We start from the raw sequence: 19,568 nt of genomic DNA on the forward strand, positions 1-19,568 counted from the left end.
CCAGCCTGGGCAACACAGCAAGACCCTGTCTCTACAAAAATTTCTTTAAAAAAAATTAGCCGAGCGAGGTGGGATGGGCCTGTAGTCCCAGCTACTCAGGAGGATCCTCCCAGCTGCAGTGAGAGAATCACTCGAGCTTAGAAGTTATAGTGAGCTATGATGGCACCATTGCACTCCAGCCCGGGTGACAGAAGGAGACCCTGTCTCTTAAAAAAAAAAAAGAAGAAGAAGAAAAGAAAAGAAAAACATGAAATGAATCATCATATTGATGGTAAAAAATACATGAAATGAATTATTGTATCAGTGACCCTGGGCTACTGGAAGACCAAGACTAATAAGCAGGTTATACACAGTCGTTGGAGATGGGGAACTACTAATTTGGTCTAAAACTGTCATTGTATTCATGAGAAAATTGAGGCTTAGAGAGCAGAGGGGCCTGCCTAAGTGGTATCACAGAGCCAGGACAGGAAATGAGGACTCTGAGCCTTCCAGTGCAGTGGCTGATCCAAAATTCACATCACTGGGCACCTGCATCAATAGAGGGGCTGCTGATATTTTAAACACAAGCCATCTCCTGCCTGCCCTCTGCCCAGAGCCTCCAGGGCCCCTCTCACTCAGGTTCAAAGCCAGAGGTTTTCCAATGCAATATGTCTACCCTGCCCCCACCTCCATGGCTTCTCCAACTTCATTGCCCGCCCCTCTGTGCGCCCCCTCTCTCCACTCTAGCCACACTGGCCCCCTTGCTGCCTGTTCATCCGACATAGTAAGCACAATCCTGCCTCAGGGCCTTTGCACACACTGTTCCCTCTGCCTAGACAGCTATTCCTCCCGGTATCCACAAGTCTTGCTCCCTCACTTCCTTTGGGTCTTTGTTCAAATGTCACCTTCCCCATAGACCTTTCCAGATCACTCTATTTAAGATTCCAAATCCCAACTTCCCTTCAGCCAACTTTGCTACTTCTTTCTCCACTTTATTCTTCTGCCTAGCAGCTTAAGACTGTAAATGGAGTCCGAAATATTCAACCGTGTTTGGAGGGATGTGGTAGTGGGAGGTTAACAAGATGGCAGGACGGAGTGTGTGCAGCTGGTCAGCTGAGCGTGCCAGGGGTTGGGAGCCAATCACGTTCTCTCTCTTGTTACCCAGAGAGCAATTTGTGTGGTTCTACAGACTATGTTTTACTTATTTTTCCACTGTTATTCTCCTCCCACTAGAACGTAAGCTCGAAGCACTGCTGTGTCCCCAGCATCAAGATTCTGTATCTCTGGGTTGTTGTAGATGCTGAGCAAAGAGTTGCAAAATGAATGAATGAATGAATGAATGCTCGTGGGTCTCTATTGCTGACACCCACTCTGAAATGCACACGCTCACTTCAGTGCTTCCGTGTGCAGAAGCCAGGGGCACCTGTGCATAGTTCCTGAGCATCGTACAGAGGCCGCTTTCTCTTTGCCGTGAAGATATTCATCAGGCACGCTGGGGGACGGGAGAGCTGACGAGATCGGTCTGTCCCCAGGCCAAACCTTGACTAGATTTCGTTTGAACTCAATCCCTTAAGGAGCAGTGCTTCTCAGCCGGTTTGAAAGACCAGTTTATGGTTTTCTATTTTTTTATTTCCAATCTGTCGTGAACTGATACATTAGTAAAATAAAATGAATTACTAGAAAAATTAAATTTAAACATTTTAAAAAGCATATAAAATGCAAGCCTGGAGATATGGTCTTAGATGTCACAGCAGTGTCAAGATACTATGGAAGTTTCTGAATGTTTGCTTCTCCACGTATGTCCTTTCTCATCGTGAACTCGTGACTGGTGCGTGGACCACAATCTGGGCGGATTTACAGGACTCAGCCCCCCGTGTGCCTTTGGCATGTTCATGTGCTCTTCCCTTTCTAATGGGTTAGAATTTTATATCCAATCCCTTGAGTGACAAAAGGACAGGCAAAAAATTTTATTTTGTTTTCTTTCATATTCGTTCATTCGGTGTACATTTTTTGAGTACATACTATGTGCCAGGCAGAGAGCCACAGATGAGGATACTGCAGGGGACAAGACAGACCCAGCCCCTGCCCTCCTGGAGCTCCCAGCCTGAGCGGGGCAGATGTTCAACAATGAACTGGGACGAGTGCCAGGCAGGAGAACTGTGCGCCATGCAGGGGCTGGCTTGGGCCATGAAAGGCCTTTCTGAGGAAACAACATTGAAGCTGAGAAATGGAGGATGAAAAGTCATTAGGCCGGTGGAGAAGAAGGGATGTGCATTCTAGGCAGAGGGAACAGCATGTGCAAAGGGCCTGAGGCCAAAAATATCTTGCAGTTTGTCTGTATCCATGTAAAATGAACAATGTCCCTACCTTTTGATGCAGCAATTCCGCTTATTGTGTCCAACCAAGGCGAACACTCTGCCATTGCTTGAGGAGGTGTGTCCATTCCGTCTTGGGTTGTGATAGTATAAACTGGAACCATCCTAGAGTCTGTCATCAAGGGATTGGCCAAATCAGCAATGATATTTCAGATGTTGGATTTTCTTTCAGCCGCTCACACAAAGGAGACTAGCTGAGAACACGGTGTGAGCAGAGTGACTGAGGGAAGCAGGAGAGGCAGTGAGGTCAGAGGGGTGGGCAGAGCCCACGTAGGGCCTTGGGGGCCACCGCAGAGTTCAGAGTTTACTGCAGGCGCACAGAGAGGCAGGCTGACTACCTGGTGCAGCATTAATCGCTGCTAACGGACTGAGCAAATAGCAGGTGCTGTATAAATATTGCTTGTTGCTGTCATCATTGCTCCTGAAGTCTTGTACCAGCTGTCGCATACATTCCTAGCCCTTTACTGGGAAGCATCAAGATAAGGAGCCGTGGCTTCAGAGTTACCTGCTAGTTGTAAGACCTCAGGCAGGTGGACTGGCTTTCTGACCCTCAGCTCCCACATCTTTAAATTGAGGGAAATAATATTGCCTGTTTTGTGTGATTGTTATGAGGATAAGAGAGCTGTGTGGTTTTTTCTTTAAGTACCTCATTCAGAGCCTCATATGTTCATTCTTTCCTCTTCCTTTAATTTCCTGATGACCCTTCATTTCATAAGAAAGGAGGCTTCCAAATTGGGGTTGCAGGAGAACCTCTCCAGGTCACCAAGCAATGAAGCAAACACCCATCCGGCCTAGATCTTCTGACTCAGAATCCACCCATTCTTACCTTACTGAGAATTCTTTTGTTTGTTTTATGGGCGTCACTGAGTGAGAGGGAGGGAAACCTCAATTGCAAAACCATCCCCAGAACTAGAAATATTCTTTAAAGAAATGAAATTTTAAACAGCAATGAGATACTGGTTTATACCTAGAAGATAGATAAAGATAAGCAATGTTTGATAATACATTTGGTGCAGGGTGTGGGGAAGCAGTCACACTCATTGTTTGGAGAGAATGTCCGCCTACAATCTAGGGAACACCATTTAGGAACATCCATGATAATTTAAGATGTTCTTGCCCTTGAACTCAGCAATTCCAACCACTGGGAATTTACCCAAAATATATACTTGTACATGGACACAAAAATGTGTGTGTGTTAACTATAAACTAAGCTGTAGCAAATATATATGTATATGCATATATAAGTCTATCTGTATCTATGTATTTTCTGCACATATACATGTATGTAAGATACATTTGTTGTGCACATGTGTGTGTATATTGTCTGCAGCTTAGATTATAGGTCATAAGATCTCCAAACCACCCCAAAGTACATGGATAGGAGACTGGTTAAATGACGGGGAAGCCACACAATGGAATATTGCACAGCCATAAATACAGAATAAGGAAGAACTTTATAAGGTGATGGAGGATGATTATTATCATGTATTGTGAGACAATAAAGAAAGAGGAAAATGCAGAACAGAATTTATAGAATACTCCCATTTATTTTTTAGAAGAAGGACTTGTATATATTATATGTACATACGCATTATACACATCAGCTTGCAGATGCACAGAACCTGTCTGGAGGGGAACACAGTAGCTGGTCATAGCAGTTGCCTGTGGGAAGAAGACCTGGGGTTTGGGGTCGAGATGAGAAGAGACGTTTTCTCTGTGCCTTCTGTACTATTGGAATTGTCTACAGTGGGCTTGTTACATTTTCAGTAAAAATAGCGTGAATGGACTGCTGATGAATCAGCTCTCCATCCCCACACAGTCCCTCTCCCAGCCAGTTGCTCGTGGAGTTGGCACCTGTGCTTTGGGGAAGCACGCAGAGTTTGGCTGAAGCAGAAGGCAGATTTGTAGCTGTGGCCTTGGGATGAGTAAGTCCTCCTGTGAGAAGAGTGGAGACTGTGTCTTGCAGTTAAGTGGCATCATCTTTGCTGAGGAAAGATGGTTCACTTAACACCTTCACCCAAAATCCTAATGGACGTTGAAGCCATGCTTGGCGCTACTCAGTGGAGGAGGGGCTGCAAACTCACGGACCTACAGAGCCAGGCAGGTAGCGTGAAGCTGACTGCCTGCCTTTCCCTTCCCCACTTTTGATAGTGTCCTGGAATATAAAAAAAAATACAATTTCAATGAGAAAATAGCACCTTGAAACCAGTCCCAATGTCATAGAGCTAGTATGAAATCTGTGGTGACCTGGGAAATACATGAATTGGGGCAGCCAGTCGTCACAAGGGAATGCAGACATGGTGTTGCTGGACCATTCTGTGGCTCCAGGAAGCCATAATTCCATCATCTTCTGATTTTTAAACAAAAGCTACTAATTCAGATTTTCCTTAAAAATATGCAGGCCAAGCAAAATGTGTCTGTATACTAACTTGGGCTGACAAGCCACCAGTTTGCAATTCCTGATTGGAAGGCTGATAAATTTGCATGCCGTCTTGACTCGCCAGCTCTTCTGTAGGTGACAAGCACTCATCCTAATCATGTGTCCTTGGTGGTTTTTTTTTTCCCCCCTTTTTCAAAGGCATCAAGACAGAAGACAGCTTGAACCATTCCCCTGGCCAGAGTGGATTCCTCAGCTATGGCTCGAGCTTCAGCACCCCATCCACTGGACAGAGCCCGTACACCTACCAGATGCACGGTCAGTGTGCCCCTGTGGCCCCTGTCTGAGTTGGGTGTCCATTCATTCATTCATTTATTCAGCAGACTTATTGAGCACCTACTATGCGCCAAGCTCTATCTCCAGGAGTGGAGTTACGGTAGTAGACTAAATAGACGAGATCTGCCCTCATGGCAATTACCTGGCAGCTGGGCAAGACTGACGATGAACAAGTCAACAAATAAGCTGGATAATTGTGGAAGAGGTTGAACGTAATGAAGCAAATAAGCATGGTGCTGGGCTACAGGGTGATGAGCATTTGGGAGATCAGGAGAGGTGGGATTTGTGACTTTAGATCAAGTCATCAGGGAAGGGTCTTTGAAGGCATTGGACAAAAACCCAGAGGGTGAGTGGAGCCAGCCATGTGGACATCTCAGGGATGAGCATTCCAGCTGAGGGAGCAACCAGTGCAAACGCTGCACGGAGGAAAATGTCTTGATGGGTTTGAGGCACAGAGCCGGGGCCAGCAAGGCTGGAGCAGAGTCACAGGGCGCGTAGGAGGAGAGGGTCTGGGAGAGAGAGAGGGCCAAATCATGCTGGGCCTTGAGGGCTGTGGGGAGGAAGTGGCTTGTATTTTAAGTGTGATGGAACCAGCAAGTCTATTGCAGAGACTCAGAAAAATGTCGGGTACTGGAATATTGGGCAGGCAGGTAAAGAAGCTATTATTCCAGGCAGGAGGTTCAAGGCTCTGCCCCCCTTTAGGGTGGCCTTAGACAGGAAAGAAAGAACTCCATTGTGTAGCCCCTCACCACACGTGCCACGAAGACCCGGCTTGCTGGATCCTCCTGGGACCACCTCCTCCCTTTTGCCATCCAAGGGTCCCTTCTCTGCTCTGATGCCCCCTGGGCAGCTTGTTGGGGTTGCTGCATGGAGCAGAGGGCTGGTGAGAGTAATTTGGGGGATTTCCTTGCTGCTATTCTTCTGCTTCGTATTAGGTGGTAAAAATGACTATCAAGGGTCTGAAAACTAAAATGTAAAATTGAAAGAGTAATGACAAGGTGGTGGGCTGGTAAGTGATTGTACTTTTCTTTTTCCTTTTCTTTTTTATTGGGATGGGGTCTCACTGTGTTGCCCAGGCTGGTCTCAAACTCCTGGCTTCAAGCAATCCTTCTGCCTTAGCCTCCCAAGTAATTGGGACTACAGGTGCATGCCACCGAGCCCAGCTTTGATTGTACTTTTGTTTAAAAAGAATTACTTACAAGTATTGTCACGCCATCTTTTTATTGTAATTTTTTTTATTAAGGAAATAATAAAAATGGTTGTTAAGGGCAGCCGTTCAGAGAAAAATATTGTGAAGGGACAGTGAATGATCTCAGGGATGCGTGTAGGGAAAGAGGGTGATGAGCATTCATGCTGGGCCCTTGGAATGGTTTGCCATGAAGGTCTGCGTCAGGGTTCATTGGTGATGCCATTAACTGACTTGACTGAACACTCTAGGTGCCAGGTGGTATTGTGTAGATGATCTCATACAACCTTTGCGACACTGCAAAGTGTCGGTACTGCATTATTCCCATGTGCAGAAGAGGAAACTGAGGCACAGAGAGAATAACTGATTTGTCCAATGTCAGAGCAAGGAGTTTAGATTTTACTGCAAGTATAATGGAAATGGACTGTCGAGTCTCTTGGGGGTCTAGTGGAGTCCCAGCCCCCAGCCTCACTCCAAAGCCCGTGTCCCTAACCACAGCACACTCCTACCTCTTCTGCCTCCCGGCCATCTCTGTGTCCCCGACAGTGGCCTTTCTGTGTCCTGCTGGAGAGGATAAGTTGCTGTGACCCATCTCTCTAAGTGGGGAGTAAATTATGGCATCAATCCTAATAATAGAGGCTTGTGAAGATGCTGAACTTGAACTTGCATTTGGGTCAGTCTCAAGCCAGTTTCTTTCTAGCTCTTCAAATGAAAACTGAACTTACTGCCTCAGAGCTTCTGAGGGCTACAGAGGTTGAAAAGCAAACATAGCCCACCCTGCCCCATTCTGACACACCCCCCAGCTGTGTACTAAGCAAGTTATAGTCATTCTGTATCATTGAGTATCAGCTTTATGCCTGGCACCCTCTTAGACGCTGAGGACGCAGCAGTCAACAAAGGCAGTTCCCACATGGAGAATGATGGACAATAACCAATTAACAAATAAATAGATAATTATAGTATTTGGTAAAGCCAGAGAGGCATGCTGGACCATGACCAGGTGGGGACCACCATTAACCAGGTGGTGAGGGACCTTCTGATAGAAACCAGGCAGTCAGTCTAGCAGCGAGAACAGCAACAGCGGGAGCAAAGGCCCTGGGGCTAGAAAGCTCCCAGTGTTAAAGGACCCCACAGGAGACTCATGAGTCTGGGGTGTGGTGAGTAGGGGAGATGAGATCGGCAAGTGCAGCGGGAGCCCTCCCGCAACCAGGATACATAGAATAATGTCATTTCTTCTCTGGTCCTTACAGCAACCACGTGAGCTGGGCACCAACCCTGCTTTACCAGATAATGAAAGTGAGGCTCAGAGAGGGCAAGTGGCTTGCCTAGGATCACAGAGCCAATAAGAGCCAATAAGCGCCAATAAGCGCCAATAAGCTGGGATTTAGACTCCGGTTTCTGGAATTCCAGATCCTGTGCTGCTTCTTGAACTGACATTTCCTGAACTCCATCAGGACTTGAGACGCTGTCCTAAGCTCTGTACATAAACTGTTCTTAATCCTCCCAGTACCCCAGTGACATAGGTTCCATCATGACCCCTACCTTACAGGTGGAGAAACTGAGGCACAAAGGGGTTAGTGACATGCCTAAGGTCACCTGGCCATGGCAGTGGGATTTGAGCCAGGCAGTCAGTTGCACTGCAGAGCCCCCCACCATCCTGCCCCTCCATCTAGAAGGTGATTCTCAGGGGTGAGCCCTGGCCTAGGGCCCCACCCCCCACCTCAATCCCCACTGGCCTCTCACAAATCCGGAAACCTCTCCTGCTCTGTTCCCGCCCTACCATGGGAATAGTCCAGGTTATTTTCTTATCATCCTCAGGGTCCAGATGCCAGAAGGGCCACGGCAGCAGCTGGGCTTTGTCCCAATTAACTGCTGTCGGTCTGATGCTAATGGCCATAAACTGCTCTTGAGGCAGCCCAGGCATTTTGCAAGCCTGACATATTCCTCCTTAAGTATTTTTTTCAAACCCAAACACACAGAACGCTCACACATCATGCCCATGTGCTTCCTATTAACTTTTTTTTTTTTTTTTGAGTTGTTCCAGAGGAGAAATAAACTCTCGAACTACTGTGAGCATTTCAGCATGGAAGGCGATGGTTGAGCTTAGTTTCTTAGAGCAAGAAGGGAGTGAAGAGGAAGAGTTGAGGCTAAAGATTGAGTTTTAGGCCTTAACATGCTGATTTAGTGAAATTGGCCCATGATTAGAAACTGGGATGAGTCTTTTTTCTTCCTAAGAATTAAAATCATAATTTTGCAGAATCAAAAAGGACCTGTGTGGGGCCCACTCCAGCATTTTACAGACGAGTAAACTGAGGCACCGTAACAGAGTGGCTCATGTAAGGTCCCGTAGCAAGCCTTAGACAAGCCAGGATGCCCCCCCAGCCCAAGTTCTTCTAGCTAATCTCATAAACTGCCAGGAACTTTAGCACAGCCATCACCCCAAAAGGGTCTGGGCTGAGATCTGTATCTGTTTGGATAACACCGCCCCTCCACCGAATGTACAATAAACGTAAAAGAGAAAAGTTCACAGCCTCTCTCAGCCTTTGCATGGTTGTTTATTTTCTTTATTTTAAGTTCACCCTGGGGTTTTTATAGCTGAAATGTATTTCTTATGGGTTTGATTTTTTTTTTTTGTTTCTTTTTGGCTTCTCCTGATAAAACACTGCTATTCACAGATATGACCACAAAGATTAAAAAGAGGGAAAAAAACTATCTCGGGAGTGTGTTACAGGAACTTTCTGGTGCCATGGAGGAGTTAGGAGTTCTGGACCTGGGCTGCAGCCAGTCCTGGCTGTTCCCCACATACAGCGGCATGATGGGGGGCGCGTTTGGACTTCCCTGTGCCTCAGTTTCCTCACCTGTGAAACTGGCACCACAGCGAAAGCGATGGCCTCATGGGCTGTTGGGGGAACCAAATGGAATGATTCGCGGGCACATCAGATGAGATCCATAAAGGCTGGGTTTTCCTTTGCTTATTTCTGTCATTCCTTCAGTGCCATGGTAGTCAAAACCAATTAAAAGCCGAAACTCTGAAGTCAGACTGAGCTAACGTACTAATTCTGTAGAGTACCAGCTGTGCGACCTTGAGCTAAGTTACTTCTCAGTACCTCAGTTTCTTCTCCTGTGAAGTGGGGATACTAATAGCACCCGCCTCCTGGGTGCTATGGTGATTAAATCAGTTAATGCATGTGGAGTGTTTCGAGCAGCGCCTGGCACAGGCTACGTGCTCTACAAATGTTCATTATTGTTGTTATTATCGTTGTTGTTGTTGTTGTCACCCTGTCTTCAGGTTTGATGGTCTCTGTTCTTCCCAAGTTCATTTCTATTTCCCGAACTCTCAATTTTAGTAAATAGTCATGGTAGGAGAAAAAGAGGAACGTCAGTGTGAGGCTGTTGAGCTGTCTATATTTCAGTGAACTTTGCATCATAGGGAGACTTAAAAACAGTGGGTGCCCTCTCCTTTGGAAACCTTTTGTGTGTTTACCAAAGGCCAGGGGACATTAACACTGACGCTCAGAGCCCCCCAGCAGCCGTTCAGGAGCAACATGGAAACATGTGATTCAAGGATGTGCAAGAAAATTAACAGGACAGTAAAAGAGTTTGTAAGCCAGTGACCTCAGCTCAAGACCTGCGAGACTGATTTGTGTTGAATTTATGAAATCTCTGTCAGATTTATGAAATCGAACACCATCTCTGGCACCAGTAAGCTGTGTGACTTTGGACAAGTCACTGAGCTTTCACGATCTGTGTGCCACAGGTCTAGTGCTAACAAGTGTTCCAGGAAAAAATAAAGGGGTTTGGAAGGGTCATGGTCAAATGCTTCAAATACATTTAGTAAATAGTGTACGCCACAAAGCTAAATAGATGTCTGTGCTGCAGAACTTTGTAGAACCTTCTCAGGCTGTTGCACCGTGTGACTCCTCAAGAATAGAATTCAGGAGGCAGTTTTCCCAGGTGGGTTTGATGAGGGATCTTCTCTCCAAGTTCATGTTCTGAGCTCACTAAGTCCTGGATATGATGATCTTCTAGGTCCCTTCCTGTGTTAAAATTCTTTGATTCTCTATTTTTTTTTTTAACAATGATCATGTACATATTCCTTTTTTCTGTGTTTTAATTAACTTTTTACTGCGCTATAATTCACATACCATAAACTTTACCCTTGTGAAGTGTTCCACTGAGTGGTTTTTAGAATGCTCACCAAGTTCTGCAACCATCACCACCGATTCCAAAAAGAAACCCCGTGCCCATTAGCGTTCGCTCCCTATTTCCCCCACCTCTGATGTATTTCTTTTGTAATAAAAAAGACACATTAAAAGTTACTCCTTTTTCACATTAGTTTTTTGAGTAGGTTATACGTTTACCTAGTCAGACATCTATAGAAATCTTTCTCCCACCGTCTCCTACATCAGCCCACTTTCCAAACTTGTCATAGTTTCTTATGAACCCATCCAGAACTTCTTTTTGCAAATATAAGTAAAATATAAGCAATCTGGTATATTACACATTCCTATGACAAGAATTAGTTCATATGTGATTTAGAAAGAAGGAAATGATGTTAATGTAACTCTGAAGTTGCATGGGTTTGTTTGCTTTTAAGAGTTTCTGTTTATTATTATCATAATATAACTATTATTATGTGCCTTGATGTAGTTTTCTTTATGATTCTTGTGCTTTGGATTCATTGAGATTCTTAGATTGGTAGATTTATAGTTTTCATCAAATTTGGAAATATTTCAGACAATATTTCTCCATACATTTTTTCTGCTGTTCCACCACCCCCAAGTTCACACATCTTCTTCTACAGTATCTGATCTGCTGTTAATTACATTCAGGTTGTTTTTCATCTTATACATAGTTTTCATCTCCAGAAATTTGATTTTGGTCTTTTTTTTTTTTTTAATAAGTTCCATATCTCTACTTAACATGTCCAGTCTTTTCTCTGGCTTCTTGAACAGATATTAATAGAATCCAATTGCAGTAAATGTTTTAATGTCCTTGTCTAGCTCTGTCATTGCTGTCATTTCAGGCTTAGTTTTCCTTGATTTTTCTCCTTGTTAGAAGTCATATTTTACTGCTTCCTTGCATGCCTGATAAGTTTTGATTGGATGCCAGACGTAAATTTTACCTTGTTAAATGCTGGATATTGTCATATTCCTATAACTTTGTTCTGGGATGCAGTTCTGGGATACAGTTAGGTTACTTAGAAACAGTTCGATTCTTTTGAGTCAGAGCAGCGTTTAGTCTAGAGCAAATTTTTCCCACTAGTGAGGCAAACTCTTCTGAGCGTTGTACCCAATGGCCCGTGAATTGTGAGCTTTTGCCCTGGCTGGTGGGAACAGGAACTCTGTTTTGAGCTCTGAAGGTGGTTGTTTCGAGTCTTTTCCAATGGTTCCCTCCCAGCCCTGGGTAATTTCCTCACACCCATGGGCTCATTAGTTCTCAGGTGACCACTCAAGAGGAGCTGTCTGCAAACCTCCAGAGCCTTCTCAGTGTGATTCCTTTTCTCTGGGAGTCCTGCTCTGCGAATTCGAGCCATGCTGGCCTCTCCTGGCTTGCAGCTCTGTCTCCCCAACTCAGAGAGTTGTTTCCCCACCCTGGAAACTCTACACTGGGGTGATCACGCGGCTCCCCACCTCTGCCCTCTCACAAGGAGAACTGTCCTCCATGCCTGATGCCCAGCGTCTTGGAAACGTCGTTTTCAAACTATTCTAGCTGGGAGGGTAAATCCACACCTTGTTACTCAGTCTTAGCCAGAAGTGCAAGTTCCGCTGCAGTGGTTCATGTGTGTTTTTTCCCCACACATCCCCTAATTGTTGGAGTTTTTTACTGATCTGATGCATACCAAGTAGTATCTCAATGTATTACTAATTTTTAAGTCTTGTCCTATGAGTGAGGTTGAGCATTTTTTCAGATCTTTGGCCAATTTGTATTTCCTTTTCTGAGAACTAGGACATTAGACTCAAAAAATCATGCAAAAGAAGAGCAATGAAGTACTAGACGTAGCCATATTTAAATATATTATAGAGCTTCAATAATCACAACGGCATACTTCTAGTGTGAATGGGCTTATTGACCCATACAGTCCAGAAAGAGACCCCACACGTTAGGGAATTTAGTGCATGGGGAAGATGGCATCTTAAGTCAATGGGAAAAGGTGGACTATTCGATCAATGGTATTGGAACAACTGGTTAGCAACCTGGAAAAAAAAAATCTGTTCCTCTTACTAGAAAAAAATCCAAATGGATCAACTGTTTAAATGTTAAAAATAAAGCCATAAAAATACTAGAAAGAGAATGAACAAAATTTTTATAACTTTGGAGTGGAAAAGGCTTTTCTAACCATGACTCTGAAATCCAAAATCCATAAATGAAAAGACTGACAAGTTCACCTACAAAATGTTTTTTTCATGGCAAAGAACACCAGAAGTGAAGTCAGGCTGGGTGTGGAGGCGCATGCCTGTAATCCTAGCCCTCTGGGAGACCAAGGCAGGAGGAGGAAGATCGCTTGAGCTCAGGAGTTCAAGACCAGCCTGAGCAAGAGCGAGACCTGGTCTCTCAAAAAAACATAAAAATTAGCTGGGTGCATTAGCATGCACCTGTAATCCCAGCTACTTTGGAGGCTGAGGCAGGAGGATCGGTTGAGCCCAGGAGTGTGAGGTTGCAGTGAGCTATGATGACACCACTGCACTCTATCCTGGGCAACAGAGCAAGACCCTGCCTCCAGAAAAAAAAAAAAAAAAAAAAAAATGAGGTCAAAACAACAAAATGAACAACAAAAACAAGCAAACAAAACAACAACAACAACAAAAAAACAATGGCAAACTGAAAAGAAATATTTACATCTCAAATCACAAATCGATGTTACTCTTTTAAAAATGATTCTGTGGTTCTGTGGATTGAACCTGCTCTGGGATATGATTCTTCTCAATCCGGATTTCAAATGCAGATAGTACAGGGTGTACAGGAATGTAAAAGAGAGACGTGAGCTAGGTGTAGTGTTATAAGGAGTGGCGGGAACCATAGCAAACCGGAGACTGCGCCCCCACGAAAGCTGGGAAATAGCAGGTGTTACTTGGCTTTAGCCCATTGCCGCCACACTAGAATGGATCTCAGGGAGACCAGATTTTTCCATTTTTCAAGGTGATCCCTAAAATTATTTTTTAATGTGAAATCTCCTTTTCTTTTTCAATATTGGCAACCAATTTAAACACTGTCTTTGAAGTACCCTGTGAAGCAGACAAGCACCTATGAGGCCAGTCTTCACGCTTACAACTTGCAATCTTGTTCCATATTTTCTTAACCCAGCCACAGGTCCTGAGACCAGGAATGGATGGAGCAAATTATAAGCCAAGTGGTGACTTGAAGAACCAGACAGGTCATCCCTTTGAGTCCCCACCTCTGGCTTATTTCATCAGTGAAGCCTGTCCCGGGGGACTTAGTGAGGGTGTGGCTATGGCTGAGGTTGGAGCCCCATGGCCGCCTCCTGGTGAAGTGGCATCATTTCTCCTTGGCAGCAGCAATTTTGAGGCTGGCTCGGCCCAGCCAGTTCTGAGCAGGCTAAGCCTGCCTGATACCACTGTATTGGTCAAGACAGGAGCCAGGCTTGGCATCCAGGGATTGCTGGACTGACGTCAGGCTTCCTGCTGTGAATCAGCAACTCTTCTGTGCACAATGAAGTGGGTGAGGCTTCCCCATGCACGTTAGCATTCTTGCCCCATGCGACACCTCCATGCAGGGGCTCCCCTCTTGTCACCTTCCCATGTCTGGCAGGCTTGCTGCCTCCTGCTTGAGCTGAAGGCTTCTGGATTTAGAACGTATAAAGGTTAAATAATTGGTCTTCTCCTCTGGTTATATAACAAGTTTGATTTGGTCACCCCCATCTCCAAAAGCCACTGGAGGAGACAGGTGGAAACAGCTGGAGAGATTGAGAGTTAGGGGGTCAGGAGGGAGTTGAGTTTAACAGCAATTCACTAAGGCGCACTGTCCGGTGGACCTTTCTGTGATGATGGAAATGTTCCGGATGGCTGTCCAATGTGAAAGCCACTAGCCACAGGGGGCTATTGATCACACAAAATGTGTCTAGGCAACCAAAGAATTGAATTTTTAATTTTGTTTAATTTTAATTTATTATAAATATGACTGCTCAATTGGGTAGTACAGCTCTAAGGGATGTTTAAAAGCCAACTCTTGACCCAGTTAATGCTGGAGTGGGTGGGGGGGGTCATTAGTAAGTGTTATGGGCTGAATTTTGTTCCCCCAAAATTTATGTGTTGAAGTCCTAACCCCCAATGTGATGGTATTTGGAGATGGGGCCTTTGGGAGATGGTTAGGGTTAGATGAGGTCATGAGGGAGGGGTCCTTACCAATGCGATTGGTGTCCTTAGAAGAAAAAGAAGAGAGAGATCTCGACCCCCCCCCCCGCCCCCACCAAGTGCACAGAGCAGGGAAAGGCCATGTGAGGACATAGCAAGATGCAGCCACATGCAAGCCAGAGAGACGCCCTCACCAGGCATCCAACCAGCCCACCCCTTGACCTTGGACTTCCCAGCCTCCAGAACTATAAGAAATAAATTTCTGCTGTTTAAGCCACCCAGTCTTTGGTATTTTGTCACAGCAGCCTGAGCTGGGACCACAGGTTTTTTCCTAGACATGCAAAATCAGAGGCAGAAAAGCTGAGAGCCTGGGATATTTTTTGTTTCTCTTTTGGAGACGCTTCACCTCCTTCTCTTCTTGTCCCCAATATGAGAGAGATTTGCAAGGCAAAGCGGCAGAACTAAGGGCATAAGAAGTTGCCCCGTAGTCTACATGTGGCCTCGAGAGCTGTTGGGGAGACAGAGGCTGGTACCTTCATACAGCCGTTATCCCAGCAGATATTAAGGCAGCATCTCCTCTGTGCCAGGCACTGTGCCACGTGCTGAGAAAACAGATGAGCCAGACAAACATGGTCCCTGCCCCTCTGGAGTTCATGGCTCAGGGTGGGGAGATGGGCAATAACTCAGCGATGGCACAACACATGTAAAATTGCACCTGTAAGTGCGGGAAGCAGGGCCAAGTGGATCCTGCAACTGTCTGGCTCCAAGCCTGTCCTCTTCACTCTGCTGCTGGTCATAGACCCAGACGCCCTGGGAGCTTGGCCCCCAAGGCCAGTGTGGAGCTGGCTGGGTGGGGCCTGTGATGAACTGGGAAGCCCCAGAGGTAACCCTGCTCCGTTAAAGCTGGTTGTTGCCATGCGCTGGGTCAGTTATTCCAAACTAAAAAAAAAAAAAAAAAAAAAAAAAGCTAAAACACCAGAAATCTTTTATAAGAAATTTCCCAATTAAAAAGACTTAAATTAGCAGCAAAAATTTCAAAAGGAAAAACAACCTTACAGGCTAAACAGAGCACATCTGCAGATTGTATTCAGCCGCAGGCTTCCGTTTTGCCAACTCGGTTCTACCCCGTGACCGTGGAGGTAACTGGTGTGAAGTCGGAGGACTCTGAACTCGGTGTCTACATCCTGCCCTGGAGGAGCCGACAGCCCAGCCTGTGCGGAGTGGTGTCTGCAGGTGCTAACGACTCCCGGCACTGTGTCTTCTGGGGCTGACTCTGAGGTGCTGGTGGGATGAATTCATAAGTCATTCAACAGATACATATGGAACAAAATAGACGGAATCCTTCCTGCAGCTGATTCTAGTGGTGAGAGACAGATAATAATAAGACAAACAAAGTGAAATGTATTGTCTGTGCGATGGTGATAAGTGTTAGGAGAGACCAAGGAAGGGAGTGCTGGGGTTTGCGACGTTTTTTAGACAGGGTGATCAGGGTTGGTCTCATCGAGGAAGAGAGAGCTGAGGAAGCTGAAGGAGGGAACCCTGTGGCCGTCATGGGGAGCAGCCCGAGCCTCGAATGCCTGGCCTGCATGGCCTGTGTGGCCAGTGCGGCTGGAGTACGGGGAATGGGGGGCTGGGAGGGGAGGGGAGGGCCACTCAGGGGCCCTGTAGGCCACTAAGGAACTCTGGCGTTTGCTCCAAGTGCTGTGACAGGAGGAGACAGCAGAGGGTTTGGGCAGGGGAGTGGCATGAGCTGACTTAGTTGTACCAGCGACAGCAGCAGGAGGCAGGTGCAAGAGTCCCAACCAGGACACACTGTGAGTGTGAAATTGACAGGACTTGCTGATGGACTGAACCAGAGGTATACGGAGGAGGAGGAGGGAGGCGGCGAGGCTGGTGGGACAGCATGATCCTAGGCGTTCTGTCGGGCAGGGGAAGCTCCTAGTCTCTGTGGCCCAGGGGAGGCACCTCATTTTCAAGCCCAGCGCTTCTCTACCATTATGGAAAGTCACGTCACTGATGTCTACATTGCTGGTGACATTTGCATTGCCCGGGAGCCTAGCTTGTCAGTGATGTTCTTGTGAGTGTCCCTGTGGCAGTATCTGACTACTTCATTCTGTTGTCTACTGTGGCCACACTTGGGCAGTTACATGTTCTAAAATGTATTTTCTAAATTACCTTATTTCTTTATTTTACAGTAAGAGCATTTTGTTTGACTCTCTAAAAATGTGTATAAGTAGGTTAAACTGTACAATCAGCCCTCCGTATCCGTGGGTTCAGCATCTACAGGTTCAACCAGCCTTGGATGGAAAATATAATATTTGTGGGATGCAGAGCCCACGGGTAGGGAGGGCTGACTTTTCAGTCCTCAGGTCCCGCGGAGCCAACCGTGGGACTTGAGCATCTGTGGGTTTTGGTACTCACGGGGTGTCCTGGAACCAATCCTCCATGGATACCAGGGGATGACTGGACATGAATTAAATTTCAAGACAGTAAAGGGCCCTGTAAAGTATTTGCTAGAAGAAGGGGACACTGGGTCTGACGGGGTTAGGGACCACTAATGTAAACAGCCCTGATGCCCCGGTGTCCAGACTGCTCTCCACTCACAGGGCCTTGTCTCTGTCCCTCCCTGCCCTTCCCCTTCCTTAGGCCCAACACTATGGAGCCCGCATTCCCCAATGTGCCTGTGATAATACCCACCAGGTCCCAGTGACCCCATTCAGAAAATTCTAGAATCACCCCAACTTACCCTTTTACTCCCAAAGGAACAAAGCCCAGGGCACGACTTTGATGTTGTTGCTCTTGTGCCATTTGCTTTTCATTTCTATTTCTGACGTTTCAATGAAATGAGAACCACGACCAGGGTCTGAGCCTACAAAATTTGTTGAAAAGGCGACAGAATAAATCTCCCCTCCATCTGATCATTAAGGGGGCGGGTTGGCAGGGATGGAATGAGAATAAGGGAAAAAAAAAACAATGAACCAAATTTTTAAAAAAACACTACAGACACACAAAAATGGAGTCCTATTCAAGGTACAAGTCCCTGCCGTGGTGACTCCTTAGAGATAAAAGCAGAGTGTGCAGGCTCTGGGCAGCTCAGCCTTCTGTTCAGTAACTGAAAGGGCTAATTATGGGGTGGGGGAAACAGCCTCGGGCAAGGAGCCGTTTATTAGGAGGGAGACACAGACAGGCCCTGCAACTCCATCCCCACCCAGAGGACTCAGGACTAAAGCCAGGTGAGGGGATGCACAATTTGCACCCTTAAAGCAAGTGAGATTTTTGCATTCCTAAAAGCTCAGGTGGTGGAGAGCAATGAGCCCAGGTCCTGCCCGCCCTTGAGAACTGAACATGCGGGGAATTTCCAAATTCTGCAGCGTTATTTCCCATTCGGTAGCTCCTACATACCCCGGGAAGGCAGCCTACCCTCCAGACCTGAATCTCTCTGCCTTTTTATACTGCTTTTTATTTTTCATACATTTATTTTAAATCACATCAGTAATATGAGCATGCATCTTTCCAGAACTTTCTCTATGTATGTGCATTTACATGTGTGTGCTTATTTTTTCTCCCACCAGTAGAAAATTCTGGGTTTTTTCTTTTTAATGTTAGTAATATCTTGCTGTACTTCTTGTTTTACAAATCCCCTTTAATACTTTTCACTAAATAACATGTCTTGGAGATCTTTCAGTCACTTCAAATATACCCATCATAGTCTCCATAGACTGCATAGTCTCCCAGCACTGCACTGAGAAAGCCGACGTCTGGGTTGGAATCTCAGCCCCACAGCTTACTGGCTGTAACCGTAAGTGACATTAGGCAAATAACATCTCTGAGACTTGAGTTTCTCATCTGTGAGATGGGCCTATAGGTGTAGCTGCCTCAGCTGCCGGGAAGCTGGAAGTGAGTAATAAATACATGTACAGGGCCTGGGACAAAGTGGCTTCCTTAGTGCTGGCTACTATTGTTACCGGTTTGGATAAACCGTGCGTGGTACTTAGCCCCTTTAGATGGGCAATTAGATTGTTTCCAATATTTCATTGTTTTTATCTCCTCTGAAGCCCGAGGTCTGAAATTTTTGTTGCTGCAGCTGCGTGCTGTTCCCACTACTCAGTACTGGAACCCCCATGGCTCTGTGTGTGTTTGTCTCCCTCTGTGGCAGTTTCTGCGGCAGGCCTCGCCTTGCCAGCCCTTGCATCTCCGCTGCTCCAGCCCTAAATTGCAGCCTCCAAGAACTGGCTGCTCAAAAGGATTGTGCAATGTCCTAGACCATAGCCCAGGGCCATCCAAGCTGCTGCTGCATTTGGGCCCCAGCCGGCTGCCTGACCTTTAAATGCTCCAGACTGCTCTGACTGGTCTGGTGACAGACCCCTGGGACCAAAGTAGGGACACAGATAAAAAGGCTCACAGGAGAACTCCACCTTGGGGGCAGGGAGTGGGGTTTGTGCCCTCCTGGTCCAGATTCTTAGAATTTGCTATTGCTGAGGCTTTAACTTCCCTCCTTGTGACCTGCCACGGGGTCATTAATCATGTGAAGATTTGATATCACACATTGGAACAGCTGCCCGGTTGCACTGGCCTACGAGGTTGGGGCAGGTTATGAGAAGTGACGGGAGGGCTCATCTTCTGGTGTTTGCTCAGTGTGGGATGATATCAGGGATGACACACCTTCTCTCCTGGACTCATCTTCCCCACCTGCAAAATGGGAGAGTTGGACTGGAAATCTGTGACTTTCAATCTTTTAGATCACAACTCACACTACGAAATGCATTCTATATCACAGCTGGGTGCACACCTAACACGCAGTCGTATGCCTGCACATCTAGTGACAAAGGCTCTAAAAAACAATACACACCCTTGCTATATGTTTTGCACTCTAGTATTTTCTCTTCCATTTCACTAAGGAAAAACCAATAGACACAAAACAAAATAAAATCCTCTTTTATCTTATTTAAAAAGTTGCTGATCAGGACATATAAATCTATTTTGCATCACACTAGTAGGTCACT

The 19,568-nt window shown here is 46.0% G+C and overlaps 1 protein-coding gene across 4 annotated transcripts in view; it reads left to right on the forward strand.

Annotated features, from left to right (window-relative positions):
- Positions 1–19,568, forward strand: part of EYA2 (EYA transcriptional coactivator and phosphatase 2) — a 139,049-nt gene that overhangs the window by 19,493 nt on the left and 99,988 nt on the right. For 2 of the 4 annotated variants that reach the window (XM_069496209.1, XM_069496212.1), the window contains exon 4: positions 4,933–5,049. In XM_069496209.1, the coding sequence (XP_069352310.1) occupies positions 4,933–5,049 (117 nt within the window). Of the gene's footprint in view, positions 1–4,932; positions 5,054–19,568 lie in introns of all 4 variants that reach the window. The other 2 variants (XM_069496213.1, XM_069496210.1) reach the window with 1 other exon arrangement.

The sequence above is a fragment of the Eulemur rufifrons genome, chromosome 20 (assembly GCF_041146395.1).
Source record: "Eulemur rufifrons isolate Redbay chromosome 20, OSU_ERuf_1, whole genome shotgun sequence".
NCBI classification, from domain to species: domain Eukaryota; kingdom Metazoa; phylum Chordata; class Mammalia; order Primates; family Lemuridae; genus Eulemur; species Eulemur rufifrons.